General features: G+C 49.9%; 1 protein-coding gene across 4 annotated transcripts in view; it reads right to left on the bottom strand.

Annotated features, from left to right (window-relative positions):
• The window catches only part of STIM1 (stromal interaction molecule 1), a 101,663-nt gene that overhangs the window by 3,285 nt on the left and 74,350 nt on the right, over nt 1-24,028 (bottom strand). For 2 of the 4 annotated variants that reach the window (XM_050908245.1, XM_050908254.1), the window contains exons 7-11: nt 18,553-18,730; nt 14,327-14,494; nt 13,067-13,167; nt 12,376-12,611; nt 7,168-7,234 (exon numbers count right to left, since the gene is read on the bottom strand). In XM_050908245.1, the coding sequence (XP_050764202.1) occupies nt 7,168-7,234; nt 12,376-12,611; nt 13,067-13,167; nt 14,327-14,494; nt 18,553-18,730 (750 nt within the window). Of the gene's footprint in view, nt 1-6,834; nt 7,235-10,278; nt 10,360-12,375; nt 12,612-13,066; nt 13,168-14,326; nt 14,495-18,552; nt 18,731-24,028 lie in introns of all 4 variants that reach the window. The other 2 variants (XM_050908228.1, XM_050908238.1) reach the window with 2 other exon arrangements.

Below are 24,028 nucleotides of genomic sequence, written 5' to 3'. Positions count from 1 at the left end.
TTCACTGGGATAACTGAGGCTGGGTCATGGGCAGTCAGCTTCAGGAACAGCAGCATCAATAAAACTCGATGGGGCTGAACCTGGGAGTATTTCAGAGCCATCTTCCAAAAGGCGGACACCGATGGCACCCACACAACCCGGGGGGCTCGAGACCTCAGGCTGCTGCTAGTAAATGCAGAAGAAAGACGTAACTGCAATCACAACAACTCGACTCCTTTCCTTTAAGAAAGGTAGGAGTCTCATGCTCTTCCTGAATGTTTCTTGTGCACGCCGGTGCTTAACACACCGACAAAGGGGGAATTTCTGCTGGGGAATTTCTGCCGGGGAATTTCTGCCAGGCCACTCCTTGTGTCACCTCTCTCAGGAAAGGATGGCAGAAGCCATCGCATGTGTGTGCTGAACTGCTGTCGAGAGACACCACGAGGGTGAGCCAGTGCTGAACACGTGCTTTCAGAGGTTTACTTCCTCCAAAAATACCTGGAAAGCGCCCCCTTTCCACGAAAACAAAGCAGATTTTGGCCACGTGGTTTGGCACCAGCCCTGCAGACCGACGCCGAGCAAGGGAAGGCAGCGGCCGGCACGTCCTCCCGGCCGGCGCTCGGTCCCAGCACACTGAGGAGAGGGAGCGATGCTGCTGCGGAAGCTGCGTCTTCGGAGCTGCCCGTGGGCTGCCCGTCCCGCCGCCCACACATCTGCCGCTCACCGCTGGCTGCAGAGTTGAGTTCAGGGGAAAAGGCTCCATCCAGGCTCTCTGCTCAGCCACCACGGTATGGGCACACAGGTGAAGCAGCACGGCAAAAACTTGGCCTGGAAACGACGCCGATCTGAGCCAGGACTACGGGCAGGCAGGACCACCTCCAGGCAGCGCGGGCAGGTCCGCAGTGCCCGCTCCGAACTCATTCAGCTGATCCCGTCAGGCTGGCGTGCCGTTATGGCGGGGTCGGACCACCGCTTCCCCAAGGACCACCTCCCTAAGGGCCACGGTGCAAGAGCAGAGCACCCGCTGCTGAAGTTCACCTGACGAAGCGGCTGAGCATCGTGCAGATGCAGCGCGCCATGGCCAGTGAAGGCAGGTTTAGGCAGTAACGCCTGCTCGCTTGAAATTCAACGTTGTAACTCCACCGAGGAATATTCTTTTCCAGTAAAAATCAACCCAACCTCCCTACTGGCTGCCATAATCACAAAGATACCTGGGTGGGGGTCAGTGAAAAGGAATCCTTTAACAAAAACCCGAGATAATAGCAAATACAGCAAAAAAATAATTTTTTTAACTGAGGTGACTTAAAAAAACGCCTTATTTGTGCAGAAGGTGAGTTTTCTCCCTGCTGAGATCTGCAAACGCCCATTATCTGGGAGGCCATCCGGCGAGCCTCTCCCCCTCTCTCACAAGGTCCTGCACAGTTTTAAATCCAGAAGAGACAAAAGCAATCCCGCGGCTATGGCAGCGTGTGGAGAAAATGACGACAGCAGATGGAGAAACATCCTCCGCTCCAGGAGGATTTTCTTCCCCCCGCCGAGCGCAGACGCTGGGAACCTGATCCTCGGACAGCTGGTCCCGCGCCCCGGGGAGACGGAGGCGAAACGCTGCCTCGGGCCGATGCCGGCGAGCAGCTCGGAGCAGGTCCTCGGTGCGCACCACGGCTGCCGCGTCTCCTCCCGGGACCGCTCTTCACCGCAACAGAGGGTCCCTGGGCATCAAGGGGTCGGTGGTCGGTTTGCGGGGGTCACGTCCCCACTGCAGGTGTGGCTGTCACTGCTGTTTCCCTGGGGATGCCCTGCTCCGGAGCGGATGGCCGGCACCACACTGGGTGCCGCGCTTGGTCCAACAAGGTTGGACCACAGTTTTTTCTCTCTGAGCTCGCCGGCTTGCCATCCAGAGGGGGACTGAAGGAGCTGATGGGGGAAAACAGCCTACGAGCACGCACACACTTTTCAAATATCCCAATGGTGCGAAGCTAACCCATTGTATTCATAATCTATCCAGCTGTAACTCAGGAATATATTCCCGAAGGGTAAAGGCAAGACACCGTGACTGCTGACACCAGCACGCCAAGTGGCACATCAGCAGTGGGCAGCGGAGAAGACCCCGAGCAGCAGCAGCCCCCACGCCGCTCTGCGAAGCTGCGGTTCAACCCACGGCAGCCGAGACGCAGGCGTGACGTGCCGGCACACGGCAGAGCGCTTGCCGCGCTGGGGACGACCCAAGGGGCTGGCTGGGCCATTAACCCACCCCGACAGCCGACGGACCAGGACATTCAGGCACAGGCATTGAGGGACCTCCCGCGTCCCTGCTGTGGCACCCACGGGCACGGACTGATTTTCAGAACTGAACACCAGCAGCTGGAAACTTTTGCTGGGACTTTCTACAGCCCAAAACGATCCTTTCTGGCGGTTCCCACAAGTAAGCGCACGACCGGGGAGGTGTGTGTCCACGGGAACACGACTCCCTGTGATGCACGCTGGCTTTGCCAGAGAGAGCAAGGAGGAGGGGATGCTCCCGAGCCCAGTGTCGGGACAAGAGGGGAGGAAAGAACATCACCAAGATATTGCCAGTCATCTTGGGCGAGGCTCAGCCAAAAAGGGCTGGTCTATATCCCGCTAATTTTCATGAGGTTTACGCTCCTGAATCGGTACGGCACCTTTTCAAGAGGAAACGCTGGCCCAGGACACTGCCAGCCTCGATGGTCTCAGGGGAAGGTGCCTTCAGAGGAAGCGCTCCTGCGGTGCAGCAAGAACTACCGAATGCTCATCCCTCCTGAAAACCCTCAGGCCACTAATTGAACATGAAAATACCTGGGAGCCTCATTTAAGACAGCATGTTCCTCAGTCCCAGTGGCACTGCCACACTGTTCGCGTCTTTCTTTTTGATGTAGTTGGGCACACTTACAATCTACGAAGACCGAAGCCAATGGCGTTCACGTATGTGAAGGCAGGATGTGCGCGCTGCTGCCGTTTATCTGCTTTCACCTGCGCTTCCTACCGTGCCACTGCAAGAATCCAAACCGACCGCGGCGAATGAGAGAGGGTGAGAAAATGGGAATGGACTGACTTTGCAAACAAAAGAAGCAGAGAGCAAAGCATGGAGTAAAGAAAGACTGGTAGTGGTGGAGAAAGAGGGGAGAGGGCAGGAGGATGATAGAGAATAAATATTTATTTTTCCTCAGCTCTGCAGCCCATCGAATGCTTTCTCGTGGTGGGCTCCCGCTGTCTGCACAATCCAGGACATAGGCTGCAGGAAAGCTTAGGAGTGGCTCAAGGGCATCTGACACTAAAGCAGGGCTTGGTCTACCAGCCTTCTACAGACCTTGCTGCCTCTACCACTCCCTGCCCTTCACCAAGAGCACCCATAGCTGCAAGGCTATACGTTATATACCTGGCTAGCATGTGGCACCAAGGGCAGCAAAGGCTTCCCCTAAGGCAGAATCAAATTTGCTGTATGGCTTAGTTATTCTGCTGCGCTCAGCGTGGCACAGTCAGAGGCTTAGAAACAGCCTCTACAATGCAAATCCAACAGTAATTTCTTCCCTTCCATTCTGTAAGGGCTGTGAATGACTCTTTTCACTGGATTACTGACACTCTCCTGTTGCTTTGGCTGCCACCTCCCTTCCCTGCTGGAAAAGGGCCACCAGCGTGGGGATTTGGTCCTAGGCTCCCATCTCCGTCAGGTTTATCCACGGGTACCACTTGAAGCAGGCACTGGCAGCAGAAACCTCTGTGCACACAGCACCCTCCAACCCCTCTCCCCCCCAGGGACACCCAGTCCCCTTCATTAACATTAAAAAAAACACACATCAGCCTTTGAAATCAGAACAGCTCTGACCTTATTTGCACCGGATCCTCTGAAGCCAATTGCAAAAGAGAAGCAAACAGTGAGGAGTTCATGAAAGCAATTCACCGGCCACGCGCTGGCCTTGCCTGGAGAGAAGGTCCCTACCAGGTTAACCCCCAGCAGACTTTAGCACCGTATACAGCTGGCAGGGACAGAAGCGATCCCCGAGCCTGTCTCTGGGGGAACGGCTTGTTTGAGACGGTTTCTCTTGCGAGGTCTCGCCAACATTGGCATCTGCTGGATACGAGAGGGGCTAAAGCGATCCAGCAGCCCAAAGCACTCAAGGTAGCACTCTCCTCCTACCAAGGGAGCCAGGAGCCAGGGATTTTTTGGGTTCCGTTTTCGTCCTTGGCAATGACTCCCTGGAAGGCCTTTCTCAGCCTCAGCTTCCCCATCTGTTCTGCTTGCCTCTTTGGGAGGCTGTGGAGCTCGAGGGATGTATGTAAAGGCCTCCAAGACTGGTTATATAAAAGAGAAAGAGCAATACATTGGCTTGTGCTGTGGCATGCCTTCGTGGCAGTATTTCTAAAGAGATGCATCTAAGCAGGATCTGCTAACGATGCAGTTTGACAAAAAATTAAAAGCGACAAAATAAGAACACATTTGGGCACCCAATTCTTCATTTCTGTTTTCTGAAATGAACAGAGAATGAATGAGCATGGATTTTGGAGTCATCTGCTATTGTGTAGCTGAAGCAAATCTTAGGTGAAAAGTTCTTACTCTGCAAAACTCCACTGCTAAATCAATTATCCTGCATCAACAGGTGGTCTTTGCTACGGGAACACGGAGAAATCAATCCTACCTTCCACTGCAGGGTGACAATTAGGTTCTGACAAGCTACTAAGTGCCCGTGGGGAATAAGGAGAAGACCCCAGTCATTCTCTCCTAACGACCTCTCAGCACCATTGCCTTTTCTAATTGGGATCCCAAAGTCACACCACGTTTCCCTCTGCCACTCTCAGGGGAGCCTGCAGGACTGAGACTTTAACCTGGTCAGCAATTAAGTGTACCACAGACTCAGCTGAAAAAAATCATGTTTATACAGCTATTTTTGAAACAGTACATCAGCCTTCGAGCTCCCAGGACAAGCCCTCCTTTCTACAGAGACAGGAAGGTCGATGGTAAACAGGGACTGCGCGATGTTACCAGAAGCATTCCCAGCTTTTATCAGTCAAACTGGGACAGCTGCAACTGAACTCAAATTGGCAGTAATTAATCTAAATTTTAATTACGCTGCTTCTCGTAATCCCAAAACAAACATTACTAAATTAACCAAGACGTTGCTCTTTAATTGTCCATTGTGGAGCAGGTGCAGTAGTTTCCCCCCGCCCCGACACTCCAGAATCCATAATCTGCCTGGGGCTGCTCGGGGCTTTACACGCGCTGCTTCTCGCAGCCTGGGCTCAGGGATGCTCTGGCCCAGCAGGCAGCTCACAGGCAGCCCGCAGGCAGCCCGGCTTTGAGACACACCAGTTAGCGAGGGGGTGAGACATCCAAAACGGAGACTGTGTAAACGATGGCAGGGGAGAACCTACGCCTAAGGGCAGAGGTACCTACAGATAAAGGAATAATGGTACAATGTGCCGGGATGAATGAAGATGTGGTGACTTGGAATGTTGTCCTGCCTGGATAAATAAACGTGAAAGGACATCGCCCCTATCGACTTCCTCGCTGAGGGACTTCCAGCCTTTTCCCAGAAGTCTGTTCCCTAACGCTGAGGGTAAGGAGACTATTTTTAATTTTACCAAGGAGAAAGAGCAGAACAGAGAGAAGAAATGACTCGGCCACGGTCACTGGCAGCTCCCCGGCAGGGCAGGACGACGGGACTCCCTGACGGCCCGTGACAGCCCGTCCACCCTCTGCTTCAGCGCCGACACCTCCACACCGAGCGGCCGCAACGCCCCTGAACTAGAGACCGCGCAAACCACACACCCCACGCACCCCTTAAGCCGAGGGTTTAAATCAAGCACCCGAATGGACGCAGGCTCAAACAGCGCTCTGGAGCTGGGTGCGTCCATGACCCACGTGGGGCGAGGACCTCCAACGACTGCTGCCCGTGGACCTCATTCGGAAGAAAGCCACCCGGGGCCGCCCAAGGAATGCGATCCTCTGCTTGGGGCACGGAACATTTCTGAACTCGGGACGGCTGCCGGAGGCCCCCTCGCAGCACCCCAGTTAGACCAGACAGGATTCCTGCATCTATGGCCCACCCAGTGCTTCGCCTCCCTAACGCCGGCATGGTGAATCAGGAGAGGTCAGGGATTTAGGGATGTGGATAATAACTAGTCCCTTGGATCCTATCATACATAGGTCTCCAAAGAGCCATCGCTCGCCGGCTGTTACTACTGAAAGGGACCAAGTTAAAGCCAGTGATCCAGCAGTAAGAAGCTCCAACTCCCTCCTCATTATTCAGACATTCTTTAGCCAAATCACAACCATGCCTCATCTCCTACCAAAACAGAGGTAGAGAGTCACTCTGAAACACAAAATACCTAATCCTGCTTTTTGCCACCTCTTAAAACGAGCACACATTCCAAACCCTCCAGCAGCACCAACGACTATCTCATAGTATCTACCCATCGTGTTTCCTTTGCAATTCGCTTGTGAAGACCCCAGATAAGTCAAGGCTTCAAATAAGGTCAGTGTTTGTTTGATTAGTTGCGTTACCTTTGTTCTCACAGGTGCATTACCCAGGTGAAAGACCGACTTACTTAGTGATAACCGAGTGCCCAGGAATTCTCATTTGCTTAGCTACAGTTAAAACAACAGCACCTCCATGGTTTATGCACCCACTGAGTTTGCAGAGATGGGAATGGACCATGGAGCACTCCTTAGAGGGTCCACTGGCACAGGAGAGCGGTTGAAGAAACAAACATGTGGATAAATCATGAAATAAAACCCCAAAAGGAAAGGGCACAAGGAATCCAGGAGAAAGAGCACCCGAGCAAGCATCAGCTCTGAGACACAGCAGGCAAGAGGGAGCTAGAAAAGAAACAGCAATATACCCAAAGCTCTCAGTGCGACAGCGAACTCCAGAGGTGACATCAGGAGGGGGTAGATCAGGGATGGAGTCCATCTGAAGGAAATAAGAGGAGGTGGTGTGATGGTAATAGATAGGGTGGACATGGCAGGCAGGAGCAGATGCAGTGGTGGTGGATGAGGAGCAAGAGGTGGAAGAGGTGGTGGTGGCAGCAGATGATGGGCTGGTGCCGGGAAGGTCGGAACTGAAAGACTGTCCAGAGGAGAGGCTGTGCATTCGACGGAGAGAGACTCTGCCTGCCCGGTAATGGGCAGGTTGGCCCGACTCATTCTGGCCTTGCACATAACTCTCTACCAACCTCTGAGATCCGTGGGCGTGCTGTGGGTCCACCAGGCGCTGGCGAACTGTGCTGGGCAAGGCAGGAGCTGTAATGAGAGAAAGGGGAGAATGCTGAAGGCAGCGCATCAAATCGGCGAGGAGGCACCGCGATAAAGCTGCCACGCACACGGCCAGGACTACGCACCGCAGCACCATGCCTTCTGTCACCAGGACGCTTGCTCGGGCCACTGCAGCCATCCTACCTTGTGCTATAAGTTACGCTGGTTTAATGCAGAAGAAGCGTTAAGCTGGTGCTACTGCTTAACATGCTAGATTAATGCCCAGCCCATGAAAAACTCTGTTTGACATTCCTGATATAGGTGCTTTCTGAACACCTTATCTGATCATCTTGCTTGAAGCAGAAACTGGCTGCATGATTCATCCTACCCAACTTTACATCAGAGCTACCACCCAGGCTCCCTTTATAGTAAACGTGAAGAAGTCGGTACTTTCAGGACATGATTCATTTCATCCTAACGCAGACATCCAAATCGTTCAGATGCTTCCTGTCTTGGTAGTGCTATTTCCCTACACAGCCTAAAAAAGGAGCCTCCGGTGATCAGTTCAGATGTAGGCACCTAAAGCTGGCGAGGAGAGCTCCACTCCCGGAGCTCAGCTCTGTTCCTGCTTCCAGCATCGTCGTGCCAGTGCAACTCCTGGAGCAAGGTGCAGGAATGCGGTACCGAAAGCAGGGTTGCGAAGTACAGCTGCACTTTGTGTTCAGGCGCAGGAAAGCTTCTACGAAAATGCAGAAACCTCCCAGCCTTGTACCCTTCTGCAGGGCAGAACGGCTGGGACACGCGGCAGATGTATAGTAACTATGATATTAATCGGGTAGGCACAGGCTTTCGTCACAGTCCACGCCTGAAATGATAGCTCTGGTCCAAAAGTGGTATCATCTGTTCCCAGTCTGTTTGATAACTAGCTTACTGATCAGAGAGACGCTCAATTTGGAAAATATTTTTCTCCAATTGCAAATTCATCTTGGTTCAGAGAAACAAACTGGACTACCTCCTTCAGTGCCCTGTCACCAGCTAATTAACAGCTTTTAAAGATCGTAATGATCTTTCTGGCCACGTCATCTTACCTGTCGGGTAACAAGAGGCCAGAGAGCTCAGCCACTTCCCTCTGCCCCAAGCCTGCACTACCTCTGCCCCACACCTACGCACTGAGCCGGAGCCAGGGGGTCGCCGTTAGGAAGGCAGAGGGAGGCACCTTCGCCTACACGGAGATTTCTGCACGCTCATTTCCATCAGGCAGAGCATTACACATGGAAAACTAAGGATCCAGTGGGCTGCATCGCCATCCTGCAGACAACCAGACGGGCTGTATTTAATCCACTAGCTGTAACTTCCATACAAGATGTTCCTTCTTTTGCAGGAGATAAGGTGTTCAGGATTTCTTATATGCATAAGAAATAAATGTAAAAATGGGTTAAAAAGGTGAACAGACAGGAAAGCTAAGAAATGGAGTAGAAGGAGAGCTCCTTCGGGAATCGAAGAACCAGCAAATCACTGCTATAAAAACATACAGCTAGGAAACACGAGTCTCCTGCAGCTCATCTGACAGCGACAACTCAGGTACTGAAGCATCACGGCTGGGACATATTTCAAGTGGAAGAAGGAACAAGCAAGAATAATTCAGGCAACTTTGCTGTTTCCACATCCCCAAGGTTAATCACAGTTTCTCTCACAGGGTCCCACTGCTCAGGTTTGCTACTTCTTGCTTTACTACACTGCCCATCTACGAACCTTTTACTGGAGCTCTTTATACCATCCGCTTTCTATTTCAAGTTTTTTTTTCCTCTTAAGAGCTCCAGAGCTGAAATTAAGTGAAATCAAGTCACACGGAGTCAAGGTGGAAAAAAAATCCCTTGCTCCGGTGGGGACTGCAAAAAACCGATCAGAGGAGGTGAGGGGGAGCGTTAATGGGCAGAACTGGAGGCTGTTCCAGCTCTCCTGCTGTGCCTTTGCAGCAGCAATGCTGCTAACTAAGGCCGCGCGGACAGGAATAGCACAGCTGATCCCTACTTGCCTGCTGCTGGCGGGGATACAGTTTAGGAGTCTCAGTTTGGAGGACTAACGGGGATCCAGGCTCTGCAGGATAATTAACTGGGGGATTATGGGTTTCTGCTACAGGTTTCTTTTTCTCTTGGGCCATGCTTTTTTCCCTAAGGGGTTTGGGTTTTTTTTCCCCCTTGTGTTCCACTCCTCATTTACAAACTTGACACCTTACACCTTTGCATGATTTACCCTGCGATAAGCACCGGACTAAAGGCTGAGACCTCGCCTTGCACAGCCACAGCGGACCCTCGCTTCCCACAAACATCATTGCACTCCAGCCACTGCACATGTTTCATCGTTAGCCAAATAACCTGCCCATCATCTTGAGGAAGACCACCACCATGCAAGCCCTAACCAACGCCAGCACACAGCCTGGCCCGCTGCCGCACTTGCTCGTCCTCCTCCATCCCACGACGGCCGGCGTTTGGCAGCGCTCCGCGAACGGAAGGCTTCCAGCCGAAAACAGGAGGCTCGGTGTCTCTGGGGCTGAGCGTGCCGTCCCCATGGCCCCGGCATCAGGGCACCAGGGGACAGATTAGCATAATAGGTGGCATTGCTCAATTTATTTACGGATACCGAGGGAAGAAAGGCATGGCAATTGGCAGCAGCCCCCCACGGGGAGGGATCGGGGTCAGCCTTGGCCAGCAGCGGAGGGACTGCAAGCAAAGCCTGCGCGGAGGAGGAGGTGGGATGGGAAAGGGAACGTCATCACCTCCTCCTGGCCTAGCCTGAATCCTTAATCTCCACCTCAGGGGTAAAAACAAGTAAAAACAACCCTCCAGATTTCATAACTGGATTTTTTTAAAAAGCAAAACCCAAGAGCACATGAGAACTACAGCGAACTGTGATTCTTCTTCATCCCACCAGACTCTTCCCGGGGGTTAGTAAAGATGCTGATGACTCAGTGAAGAGAGGTACATTCATTAGTTTTCCGTGCCAGAAAGCTGGAAAATTTGTGTGTGTATTTTAGTCCAGAAAAAGGGCAGAGGTAGAATAAAAAATGAAAATATAATTGAAGAGAACCAAACCAGGGTATTTCCAGAGGGACTGATCCTCCGAGGACAGAGACGAGCGGTCACTGAACCTGCGCCCGAAAAGCCAGGCTGCGTCTGGGATGGGCCAACCGGGTGTGAACGGGAGAGAGAAAAACGTGATTTACCGGGAGAATCATCGTGGGCAGTCAGCAACATCCCCAACATGTCTGGGGAGCAAAAACTCTGCGCTTCTCTCCTGAAGCAGTCTTTGTACACAAAGAAAGAAAAATCCTCTAGGGAAAGCCAAACGCTCCCTTGCTTTGGGAACTTGGGTGCCCACCGCTTGCTACGTGGAGTTCTCGCCCGCAGGGATGCAGATCAGCGCTGCGGCACGGAGGCAGGCAGGCTCGCTGCCGATCGCTGGACTGACGGGAACTGCAAGCGCTCACTGCAAAAATCTCATTCGAGGTGTCTCAAGCAAGGCACAACGAAGCTGAGGCTTAAAACCTCAGATGAAGGCTCCTGCCTCATACAGCTCACACCCTCCAGAGAGCGTGCTTCAGTATTACTTAGGACTTCCCTTCAGACATCCCTCTCTCATTAATACCTAGCTTGCATCTTTGCAAGTGTTTTATTAGAGCTGTCTAGGTTGGTTTCTAATGGTAACTGATAATCGCAAAGACTAGTAGGACACCATTATCTGTTTGAGGCTTTAAACTTTCCCTACGCACACCCAACACCATAAAGCACCAGCTCCAACCCCCATGTTTGCTGAGCCCTGGAAACATGCAAATACCCTGTTCCTCCTGCCTTAACATCCTGCAGGCTCCCCAAATCCTCACTGCTCTGCCTTCATCCCCCCATCGCCCTGAGCCCAACCTCAGCACTTGCCTCCAGACCTTCACAGCATCTAACCAGCACCCGAAACCACGAGGCGGGGATGGTGATGGCACGTACAGGCATCTCCTGCAGCGCACGCTGCCAACCCCGAGACTCTTCTGTTCCTCTTCCCCACCTTCTACCCAGTTAAACAGACTTTTGATGAAGTCCTCGCTAGAAAGTGACCCGAATCAGACATAACTAAGACGACTGCTGCAGCTAACACTATCAGCACGGGCTCCCCTCTCCCAGCTGGGGCTCAGAAAGCTGCACTCTCGCCATGACGTGCTGTTCCCTGCACCATCCAGACCGCTGTCGCAGAGCGTCTGGAACTGCTCCTCAGTTCTCCCATTCTCTTGTGCAATAGCTAGGAAACTATACTTGGAAAACGCATTTTTGAGAGAAGCAAAGCCGAATCTGCGTCAGTTTAACATGGGAACAGTAGTCAGGACTGATTCACAAACCTTTCGCAGAGAAGGAGACAGCCTTCACTTAATCCAAGAGCTCAGCAATTGAGAGAGCAACAGGCACAGGGTGACCCCAGTTCAGTCCCTTCCTCCAAGAGATCTGGGCTCATGAGAGCAGGATCATCCACCCTCCCTTTCCAGCAGCCCCATTTCTCCCTATAGGAGTTGATGCACTTTGTATACCAACAGTCACAGACAAAGAGGGAAAGAACGCCCACCTTGGTGACTACAACACACGCACAGGAGATGGGGCACTGGGGTTTCAGTCTTTGCTCCAGGAAATGTTTAATGGGTCGTTAGAGGTAGGCAGCATCACCACAGCAGACTGCTCCTCCCCATACAGAATGGCAAGAGGTGCAAGTCCAAAGCTGTGCATGAGGAGGGGGTGTCTTCAGGTCCTTTTATATCCTGAACAAGTGCTCCAGCCAAGGGGACATCAGGAAAATGCACTTTGTTTTCCTCTCTCGCTTCCGTGGGTCTAGCCCATACCTTTGGGGTTTTTTGTAAATGCTTAAATTCAGTGCGTTGAACAGAACAGCAGACATATTAAATGATGCCTAATAACATCTACAAATTACTAGTTCTGCTGGAATTAACAGGCTCCAAGCAACCCCAGCAGTGGTGGTCTGGCACTTACGGACATCCCTGACCCTTAACGACTAACAATTTGTCTTTGGTCATTTAAAAACCAACGTAGATACCTCAATTCCTCCTAACGCATTAGAACTACTGTTCCAGGTCTGCCCCATGTTGCGGCACCCGGCAGACGCAGACTCACTACACGCAGCTAACACAGACTACGTACATTGTATGGACATGGGAGACACGATCTCCTCGTCCAGATCGTCCACGTCATCAGTCATGATGAAGTGCGAGGGGTTAGGCCGCGGGGTGCCCATCCAGCTGGGGTCAATGTTAAGGGCTGATGCCAGGGTGTGGATGCCCGGGTTGTTGACGATCTGGAAGCCGCAGAGGAGCTCTATCTGCTGCCAGCGATGCAGGCGCTCCCGCAGCGCGGCCGTCACTTCGCTCAGCGCTTGCCTGAAAGCAAGGTTCAAAGAAGGAAAAATGTAGCAAATGAAGGAAAAACACATCATAAATTGTCTGAAACAGGGAGTCTAGTGGTTCAGCTTTGTATCCTAATACTTGAGACGTCTTTCATTGCACTTTCAGGAATACAGGAATTAAAACCAACAGCAACAACTGAAATACCCAGGGATAATCGCTTAAGAACACTGCAGCCTCCCGAATCCTCATTTTGACAGGACTTCTAATTGCTCTGCATAGCCGCGATTTCTTGTTTCACACAGACAAAATTAAAAGGTTATTGATTAAAAGGAGCAAGTCCAATCCCAGCTAAATAAAGTCAGCAGAACAAATGTTCAGCAAAATGAGACCAAGAGCACCTGTACAGGCTACAGTACACTCATGCCTGTAATACAAGAGGGGTGAAAGCAGCAGGCAGAAATAAGGGAAGGTAGTAAGTAGATACTCACTTTGCAGTTAAGATTTTATGATCAACATCATCTAGAGATGAACTGTGAGCAACATGAAATGTTCCAAACAGGGTGTTTCGCTTCTTTTTAATTTTTTCAGCCTGGAACATCAACAGAAAAAGGTCACAGGAAGAAGACGACCTTATGTTTCCTCCAGGACACGAACATCCTGGATGGGCTGAGACAGAAATAGTCCCTGCAGCTGTCTGCACGCATGTAAATAGTGTGAATCGGGTTTTTACTGAAGGATGTTATTCTTCCTTGCACAGTGGGTGAGGAATTTGCCAGCAGCAAGTAAGCAGGTTGGGGGTTTCATGCTCTTCCTTGGCCCTTCTCCTGATTTCCCAAGAGTCAGAGGGAACTGAACCAGCTACTTCATACAGAGAATGGCTCTCTCATAAAGCCTTGTTTTGTCTATCCCATGAGTAAACTATCAGAGAAACACTGTTAATGCCCTAGAGTTGTTGGTTTGGGGAGGTTTTTTGTTTTGGGGTTGGGTTTTTTGCCGTCCCTTTGTGGCACTGTGTGTATTCAAAATTAAAGTCTCCACACACAGCTCTTTGGTTCACAGATCTAGTGGCATTAACTTGAGACGTACAAAAGACAAACCAAGGAAGTGGACATGAGAACTGACACAGCAAAAGGAAAACCACTGAAATGTTAAAATGTTCAGAATAAAAACATATTAAGGCAGACAAATTTTTCTATGCTGCCAGCTCTGACTGCTGTGTATGTCCACAGAGACAAATGCATGTTACAACAGCTTCCCTGCAGCTCACCGCTTTTTGGTTGGCACAGAAAATTTGAAACAACTGGGAATACAGAAATGAATCACTGCTGCAGATCGCATGCACATGTTAGACATTTTGTTGCCTGTGCACGTAAATCACCTAGAGCAGGGATTATGCTTAATAGGTGCAAAACCTTCTGCTTACTGACTACCCACAGTGCCGTCGCACAGGCAGCAATTCGTACTCTGCACCTTCCCAGGCTCCAGCCCACTGAAGACAGGCTAACGCAGCTGACGGGCATGCCCAGCTCAGTGCCTGCCGTGCCCTGAGAGGTGATGGCCCATTATCACTTTCAGCCCCTACTTACACCTCTATGAAGGTTTGTGCTGCACTTTAAAAAAATGCAAATTTAAGGCATTAAAAAGGAAATAAAGAAGGTGCAGAGAAACCAACTCTGCAGGTTTCATTCCCCAAACCTTTCCCCGCGGCTGCGAGGGGAAGACCCGGGACAAGAAGCTGAAATTCTCACCCCTTCCTTGGCCACCAGCAGCTGCTTCTCCGCGTTCTGTTTCTTGATGTTGTAGTACTGGACCTCCACCTCGTGGGTCAGCTGGAGCCACTTCTGCAGGGCCTCGGGCGCAGCCCAGCTGCAGTGGGACTCCAGCTCCTTCTCGGCGTTCTTGAGTGCCATCCGTACCTGGGGGAGAACCGGCCGGCGCGGCGTTGCAGCAGCGGTGGGGACAGCCTCGCCCTCCTGCAGGGTCGTCCCAACCGCTGGCTGCCGACCCGGCGCTTTTAAGGCACCAGAAGAAAAGAAAAGAAGAAGGGAAAAAAAAAAAAAAAAAAAAAAAGACTCCACGCACGTTAATCTTACTCACGACAGAAGCAAAAGTCATTAGGAGGAGAGGTGGCATCCTGGTACTGCGGGCAAGTGAGAGAGAGGAGGGCAGCAGGGCAGCCGTCCGACAGACAAGGCTGCTGTTCGGATGACCCGAACAACCTACAGCACTTTCCTTTCATCCTAAAAGTGAGCTCCTTCCTCAAAAACTTCCAGCCACCGCAATGCTGTCCTGCCTCAGCGCCTCAGCTCTCAGGGAGGGTAAGCAGAGCGTGCGTTCATCGCTGACCTGCTCTACCCCGTCACGTCAGCTCCTCTGCCTCACAACGGCATGAACTGCAGGTAAACCCTCCGGAGCTGACAGCAGGATGCACAAGTTAGTTAAAAGAGAATTAGACTTCAGGTAAGGATATTCAGGGTGCTTATCGTAGCCTCTAGAAATCTCTACAAAGTTCGCTGCCTGCCTGCAGGTCTGGAAAACCCACAGATTCTCCTCCTGAGGCAGAATCGCTGACAACACTGTGCAGGCAATCGCCTTTTCTCACTGCAGCTACTGAGCCAAACAGAGGGAGCTTGTCAAGAGATAACTTTCACACTGGAGCAAGATGATAAAAATATTTAGACACAAAACATGTGCTGCTTGGTCAGGAAAAGAAATAACACGTCTGGAATCAGCAGTTTCTGTAGCTTTCTGGGGGACTCTCCTTCCATCCCAGCTCAGTCTCCTCCACACACCATCGGTCTGGTCTCCTCCACACACTTACTTATCTTGCTGGAGAAGGGAGCGATTACAAAATTAGAAGAAAGTGGGTGACAAGCAAGTTGAAGACACCAAAACCTTACATAAAAGCATTTAGGGCTAGAGACCATCAAGAATTAACACTTCTCTTCCACTACACGTCATGTGGAGAGACTTTAATAAACCTGAAGCCTGACATAAGCCCTGCAAGAAGTTAACATGTCCCACACCGGAGAAACTAAAGGATGGCAACTGCAGCTCAGAGCTGCTGCCAGCCAGGGACAGCACAGCGGTGGTAGACTGGACTACCCTCCAACCACAGCACCTTGAGCCTCAGGAGGGGTATACGTGGTTATACACTCTACAACAGACTTCCTTGCTGTTAAAATAAAAGCCAACCCTAAGCATCTTCAAGAGCTTTCACTGCCCCAGCAAGCCCTGGCCCACCGACACAGACCTCCTGCTAACAGAGGTGGAGCTGGGAGGAAGGGCCCTGCTACGGCACGGCCAGCTACGCCGTCAGGGCTGCACACACATCTCACTGGGATGACGCCTGGATGATGCCTGTCCCATTTTCTCTTTCTGTTCTTTAGGGCCCAGGTCTAAGAAGCACAGAGGCAGTGGCAGTGTGTCCAGCAACCTGCTTGGGCTCTGCACCAGACCCTCCCAATGCCCAACACACGCTTCCCACAACCGTGTTTACACCCACCCTGCCCTGGTGCCGGTGCCTCTTCGTTTCCCACAGAGCACAGCCGCAAGCCAACTGAAGAGAAGCATTTTTTTAAAAGATTGCTCAAACTTGGATCTTTTCCCTTAACATGTTATTTAACTCAGTCACGTCTCACCAAGTCTGGCATAGGCATAATTTCTAGTGAGCCAAAAGCAGCAGGTTACAGGCAGATACTCTGAAATCCCGTATTTTATCCCGGAGGACATTTGCACAGTCCATCTAGAAGTAGCCAGGAGGCACCATACAGAAGAGGTCAACTACTTACATCACTTATGTGTGATTTAGTCTTGTTGAGCATAACATTGCCTAAATCATTCAAAAAGTTACAAATCCAGAATCACAGAGCCCAGGAAGGTCTATTTTTTCCCCTCTGACCCCAGCGGCACTGGGCACTGCTCCCACCACAGGCAGAACTCTGACCACGATCCACAAGCATCTGGGACTTAGAAATATGGAGAATAAGCAGGCAGGAAATCTGCCACTAGGTATTTGGGGTAGAGGAGTGCTCAAAACATTTACAGGAACAACATTTTTATGGAATGGTGGAAAATGGAAGCAGTGCAGAACAACAGCCAAGGACCAGTGGTTGAGATGAGCCATCATACAGCAGTGTTCAAAACACAAACCCTCTTGGTTCTGCAGGGGAATCAATACAAATAGGAGTCACTTTGTGTGTCTACATTCTCCTGTGAAGATTTCTAAGATCCCATTTTGACCACTAAGAGCAACAATTTATAAAGTGAGGAATGCCCTCTAGGTCTGCGGCCCCAGCTGGGTCCATGGTCTGGGGGAGGACGACCTAGCGAGGAGAGAGGATCGGTATGAACAACCCAGTATGGGAGAGTCCCATCCCAGAAATACACTGCTTCTCCATCTCATACGCCCAACTCCAGTAGGAGCTTCCAAACCCTCCAGTTATCGTTTCAGTGATAAGAATCAACTGGTGCAAAAGAAGGTCTTGTTTTAATATTCCCTGGGACCCAAGAATATCTTAAAATCGGATGAGTTTTACGGTCAGCGGGAGTGACTGGTTAATGTTATCTGTGGTCTACAGCTCGCTGGGACGGTGATCGTGTTATAATCACACAGTGTGGGTCAGGTGGGTAAAACCAATACTCACCCTGTCAATGCATCCCTCCCGAAGGCCTCTAAGAAACAACAGAGCGGTTACGTCACCTCTGGCTTTCTGGGTTTCTTAAGAAATGTAAAGTGGAGGGGGAAGTGGAATGGATGACACCCTGCCTTCTCCAAAAGCCGGGAGCAGGTCAGGTACAAGGGCTCGGGGTTACAACAGGAAGGCTACACATGCTTATTTAACGGCCCACAACACAAAGTGACCAAATGTCTGTTTGTGTGAGTACGGACGTCCCAATGCGTGTCCTGAAACAGAGCTCAGTGACTTTGTAGAGAGGCTGGATGACAAGTTAGGAGGAATGATGTTGGATCACGAGAGCAAAGCTGGTAACAGGCACCTGTGGGTGTCTGGGCTGTTGGTATTCCAAGCAGGAAGGAAATTTGCTGTTTGCTGACTGTTTGCGTACCTAGGCTGCACTGCCCCATGGCTCCCTGGTTCCCTGATGGCCCAGGACACTTGTTTCTCCCTTGTCAGTGGAAACCCTAGATTCTTGTCTCGTTTTCTTCCCCATCCTCCATGGTGGCATAAAAGACTGGGCGCAGTCAGGTTGGGAGGATATGCTGATGGCCTCAGAATATCCACGGCACTCGCTTGGCTCATGCAATTCTGGCTCACACAATTTCAGTTTAAACTGATATATACCAAACATGTTTCTTTTCTGCCAGCAGCAGCATTATACACAATATTCTGTCTAGGCCTACGTTGCAAGATATAACTTGGGGACATTTTCCTGCTAGTCTGAATTTAAAACTAATCTTTCTGAGAACTGCATATGAACTCCAACTTTGCTGTACAGATTCTAATCTAGTGCTAAATTTCCTCGGAAGGAAATTTCCTTTGTACACCTCTCTGATCCACAAGAAAACATGGTAAGCACAACAAAACTCATTATAAATCTCTCCTAAAACCATGAATAGACACACAAAAAAAAAAGAAAGAGCTTATGGTTTGGAGTGGGAGTCAGAAGTCATCAGAGGGGTGCAGCTACCGGCCAAGTTCAATACCTCTCCTTCTGCAGGGCGAGCTGGGATGTGCGATGGCAGCACATCGCTCTTGAGACAGCACTTGCATGGTCCCTGCTACCCAACGCACAAGCAGCACTGTTGTATGTATGGGGGACGTGTAACATGGAGTAGTGGAAGAAACACTTGGATCTTTTCCTCCACAAAGAGGAGTGGAAAAGCAAAGGCGGAAGAGCATTATAAGCAGAACATCACTGGCTTTCTCAGAAGGATGAAGCAGAGTGAGGAACTGCCTCCTGTTCTTGCTGGCGTGTCTCGTATGTAAGCGCATCCATCTGGCTGAACCCTTACCTGCTCCAGTTCTTGCTCAGCGTATTTCTGCCTGCTCAGTTCGTTCTCGGTGCCCTCCCGCAGTTCTCGGAGCCGGTGTGCCTCCTGCTTGGCGATGCTGATCTCATCTTGCAGTTTCTTCTCCAGGTGCACCTTTTCCACCTCCACAGAGCGATGCTCCTCCTGAGCCTTCTGCAGTCTGCAACACACAGAGACCGAGAGCCCAATGCTGTGCGTGTCGGGCTATCTGTACAGAGCTGACGAGTACACAGTGCCAGGGCTGGCCAGCCACAATCTAGACCAACCCTGCTCTTATTTATTCTGTGTTGATGTCAACAGAGACCTGTATTTGGAAAGTCAAGGAGAAAGTTCACCGTGCCCGGGAAGAAATTAAATTGTCAGCTCCACAGTCTCAACTTTATTTCATTTATTAAATACTCAGTACATATTTTCTTAATTTTCCAAAGCACATCAAGATTTCCTTTAACAAGCCTCAAATTAATTTGAATTTTCAGTGTTTTTACAAAACTGAAGACCTCTGCCTTTAATAAAAAAAAGGAGGGGAAGATCTGCCTGAGCAGGTATGACCACCCAGATGGGATGTCTCCGTGTTCCCCTTGCAAAAGCCTTCAGATTTAGACATGTCTTAATCTTGCCTGGAAGTTATTATTTTCCCTCATGAGAGAATTAAATCAGTAGGAATTACATATGGCAACAAAAAGTCATAACAGATTACTTGTACCCATTCAGGAAGGTTCAACCATTCAGCCTGGGAAGCCTCAGCCCTCGGAAGGGGACACCACCGCAGCCACAGCGAGATGTTTCAGGGTTTCTACGACGCTTGCATTTCAGGGGAGCTGCACTAGCGTAAACCCAATCCTTGCACAGGGTCAGTGAAATCAAGTGAGCATCAAGAATGAACCCGGCCCACGTGGGACTGAGCTGTCCTGAAAAGGGGTGGTAAAGTCTCTGCCAGCACCTAATGCCAGCAATGCCTCTTTTAAATAGAGTCCCAAACCCACATGCTTCTAGAGACACAGCAACTGCCAAGTAAACGGGAAAAAAAAAGATTTGGCAAATACTTGGCTGAAATGAAATGTAAGAGGTTCACTTCATAATGAAGGTTCTGAACAATCATGTTGAACAAGTACTACCAATGAAAGAAATAAGAGTATTAAAGGGCTTCTTGCAAGAACCAGCCTAATGATTCAAATGAAAAATATCTTTTTTTTTTTTTTTTTAAAATGGTGGCAACAATTAAACCCTGGATCAAATTTCTGAGGAATGTGGTACATCCATCTTTGGATAACTTCAAATCAAGATGTGATGAGTTTCCAGAACGTGTACTTCAGCTACTGGATTGAACGCAATGAAGTGTTGTGGCTGATGCTGTCAGAAACCAGGTGCATCAATCTAACAGTCCCACCTTTTAAACATGAACTCCTCTTTCAAAAGTCTCAGTTATCACAGTCTGAGATAAATCAATAAAAGTTGGACAAACCCATACTGTAGAAGCAGCAGAGGCAACGCTATTTTTAACCCCAACCAAACTGAGGAAACTCCTGTTTTCTGCCCCGAGAAGCAAAGCTCTGCTCCCCACCCAAACCAGCCCCTTCTCCCTGCATGCACCTCCTGCCCTGCCCAGGCAGCTTCTCTAAGGATCGGTGGGATCTTGGATAAAATGCTGATCTACAATGAAGCTACCAGCAACATTTATAAGGTTAGCAAGGCATCAGCTTAACCAGCAAAACCAGTAGCGGCTTATGGCAGATAGATTTTCAGTGACCAAGTAAAACTATCCATAAAATGAAAAGAAAAAACCCCACCCTAAAACCCCAAATGGAATCATCTTAGCCAGAAATAAGTATTTCAAGGTCACCCCAAATGGAATCATCTTAGCCAGAAATAAGTATTTCAAGGTCATAAAATCTTCTCCCGCTCAAGATCATCAACATCCAAACTGGAGAGCAAACCAACGGGGTAATGTGCAGGAGAGACAGATGAGAGGGGACAGCGAGGTCTGTCTCCGGCTGTGCTGTACCTGAGCTGCAATCCTGGGCTCCCCAAGTGGCTCCTGCTCATCCCAGACCGGCTGGGGACTAACAGAAAGGAAAAACCCTGATCCGCAGTCACTACAAACGCTGCTCCCTGCAGCACACGCAGAGGTGTCCATCTCCCAGCCTTGTATCGTAGGACAGCACTTGGTTGTGCTTTTGGCGATGGGCGACGGAGCACAGCCCGTGCGCAGACTCGTGGCAGGGACCCATCGCTACCTTTCAGGTCAAGAGCGGAGCCGCTCGCTGTCCCAGCCAAGGACTCCTCTTCCTCAGGCTCCTCCTCGGCATGCAGATGGCCATTTAAAACAGATTGGACGGGCTGGACTCTCATCAGCCGTGATGTTGGCTCTCTTCTTGGAAAAGGCTCATTTTCAATTTACAGCTCTGTTGAGAAACTCAAGTGTTTTTCTTCCCAATTTGAAGAGACTCTTGCCAAGACATTCCAAGTTTTTAGATAAACCCACGCTCTCTGCCCCGTGCATCAGTGCTAAAGCTCTTCCATACTAGGGCTGTAAGAATCCCAAACCACCAAAATATCTCTGTTTAAAGGAGAAATTCCCCTATACTATGATGCAGAAGAGGGAAGCAATTTTATCCTTAAGATAATTCTCAAAGGCACTCTAATATTGTATTCTCCCTTACTACCATTTTTTTCCTGACAGCAGAGCCCATATTTTCTTCTGTTGGTTACAGACAAAACCATGCTTTGTCTGTGCATTTCTGTTCAAACCCAGCTGATTCAGCCACCCTGGTTTCACGTGCACTGAGCTCCACAAGACGACAAAGTGCCTCCAGAGCTACGCTTGTAATGAGGGCAAGTAATGGAGATCCATCTGGGGGCTTCACGATTCAGGAGCAGATCTTCAACACAATCAGTAGATCTTCAAGACAGATCTTCAATCATCAGCAGGATGTGCTAAGACATGAACTTTTTTATCTTGGTGGGTCATTTGATTGACTGGAAAGTGTCACTGTTGAAGGATGTTCTCAAAAGGTATTTTGAAGATGAACAAAAAAAAAAGGTTTTTTGTATCAATCTTCCCTTCCCAACTCTTCAAGAGCTTATCAGAGTTGTACATCAAATAACAGTGCTAGCAGTTGGCAGGCAACTGGAAAGGCACCACATGCCTTCCGGAGGTCTGTTCAGCACTGAAATTCAGTGAGCCAGGAAAGGAGGTTACTTCAAGCTCTAGAAAAGAAATTTCTGAGCAGAACTTCAGAACAACTTCAGAACAAGTCCATGGGAACTCGTTGCTGTTGGTAGTTTTTGCCGTTTCTACAGTGGCTGAGGACTGCAGCTGAACCTTGCTGGGGCTCAAGGATGAAGAAGCGAAGGCATATTCCTCACTTCAGAGGGGAATCAGATCAATCCTCTGCCAAGAGGCCCCACAAGGTCCAGGAATTCACTTCCCACTTCTTGAGCTCCCGCTCAGTGCCCTCTGCAGAGGACAAGCCCTCCCAGCTGCACACCCTGCAGAAACACCACAAGCTGCTCTGGCTTAAGACTCAAGCTATGCTTAGTATACGTGGTTTTGTGTTTCTTCCTGTCTGGCTTTAGAGCATTAGTTGAACTTCCCAGGCACATCTACTTGTTTACGTGGCTCTGCCCTCGGCAGCAGATCCCAAGGTCGTTCCCCACACGGCACATTCACAGCAGCCAGTATTTGGACATTGGTGTGACCTGCTCTTCAGTGACACCCAGCAGAGACCTCCTGCCCTGGACACTCCGCTGCTCCAGGGCATGGATGTTGAGAAGGAATTCCCGTGTCCTTCTGGCTGGGGGGGGAAACACCTTTTTCTTTGGGCTGTGCCCAACCTGTAATGTAAAATAACACAAAGCTTTGTGAAACCAGCTGTGGATTGGAGCCGGTTCCTTGGTAGGCAGAGGGGAAATGTATTTTATTCTATCTCTATGCCAAAACAAAGCAGGTCACGTATCCGCAGTACTGCCAGGGGAGCATGCCCAGTTTGGCACCATCACCTTGGTACTCTCTCAAGTGTTTGCCCTCCACATAGCTACCAACAGATGCGATCGCACTCGAAGAAGAAAGCCTTTCCAGCAATGCTCACGTGCGGGATAATTCCCTGAGGGCTGTCATGAGCACGTAGGCAAGAAATCAGGCTGCAGTCTTGTAGGTACGTTGTATGGTTTCCAAAGACTCGGCTGTTTGCAGAGGTCTCCACAGCAGATTGACATCCTCGGGATCCTGGTGTTTGCACAGGTTGCTCGTCACGCCACCCGTGAGCGGCCAGCTCGCGTACCTGAGGCCGGGCTCCGCTTTCGGAGAAGCCACTGGAAACATAGCCGTCAGCTTATATGGCAGCCAAACTAAAGTTTATCCTCCAAAATTACACTTAAAACTAATGAAAAATAGTCACAGCCCAAGACTATCGTGCTCCGTTATTTGCTAAATCTGCCCTTAAAAAAATATCTTATTGCCAAAAAACCCCACTGGTTTGTCACCAGCAGTCTTGAATGCTCTTTTCTTTCCTAGAAGACTCCTGTGTCTACAGAGGGCCTCTTTTGCAGCATGCTCTCCGCTAAGTAGTTTTACTGGAACCATTGCAATAATTTCTGTGAGTAGAGGTCACATTCCTGAGGCTACAGTATTTTGCCCAAGTGCCTAGAGTTCAGATATTCATATTTAATACTCCAAAATTATTTGGTTTTTTCATTCTTCCCAGGCAACGCTCCTGGATTTAAGTACCACCGTGCAGGCAGGGAAGCACAGACTTTTACATATAGCTCAAAGAATTCAAGAGGGTATGTGTAATTCCTCTGATTGCTTCCACTGTTTCAGCATGCTTTTTCCCCATCAAAAGCCAGGGTGAAACAACCTGATCAGCCTGGATGACAAATTCTAAGTGAGCTGGATTACCTTACACTCCTTTAAGAGGCTCTTCTTCCCCTCTAGGTACAGATTTACACTGTAATTTTGGGGCGTGGGGATCCTGATATACTTTCAGTATGAGTCAGACTGGGAGTAGAAACCACTGTACATTTCACTGCTCCTATATAATTAAATGTGGTAAATAAATAGGATGTACCTATTTGAAATAGGACAATGCACTCAAAACGAAGAGTGGCCAGTGTTGAGTACAGAAGGAGCGCTCCCATCCATTTTGCTCAGTTGGATGTTTTGCTCCCTAAAGCAGCGAAGGTCTGAGCATAGGGAGGAGAGCTCTCACACGCCAAAACCAGCAAAACTAAACGGAGTCAAGTCTTCCCAGAAATTCAGAAACTATTTTTCTGAACCAGTAATGACCATTAGAGCAGAACAGGAACTAAACAGATGAAACACAACATAAAAACAGCGCGGAAAGGAAACAAAACTGGGTGGGAGCACGTATGGCTGCGCTCAACTACACGTCAGCATGCACTGGAGCCCACCTCGGAGCGGGAGATGCTGGTGTCGGACACCGTCACTTTGCTCCAGTGG

Source organism: Gymnogyps californianus, chromosome 1, assembly GCF_018139145.2.
Source record: "Gymnogyps californianus isolate 813 chromosome 1, ASM1813914v2, whole genome shotgun sequence".
NCBI classification, from domain to species: Eukaryota; Metazoa; Chordata; class Aves; order Accipitriformes; family Cathartidae; genus Gymnogyps; species Gymnogyps californianus.
The sequence above is the reverse complement of the archived record's forward strand: the minus strand, read 5'-3'. Positions and strand labels throughout refer to the sequence as shown.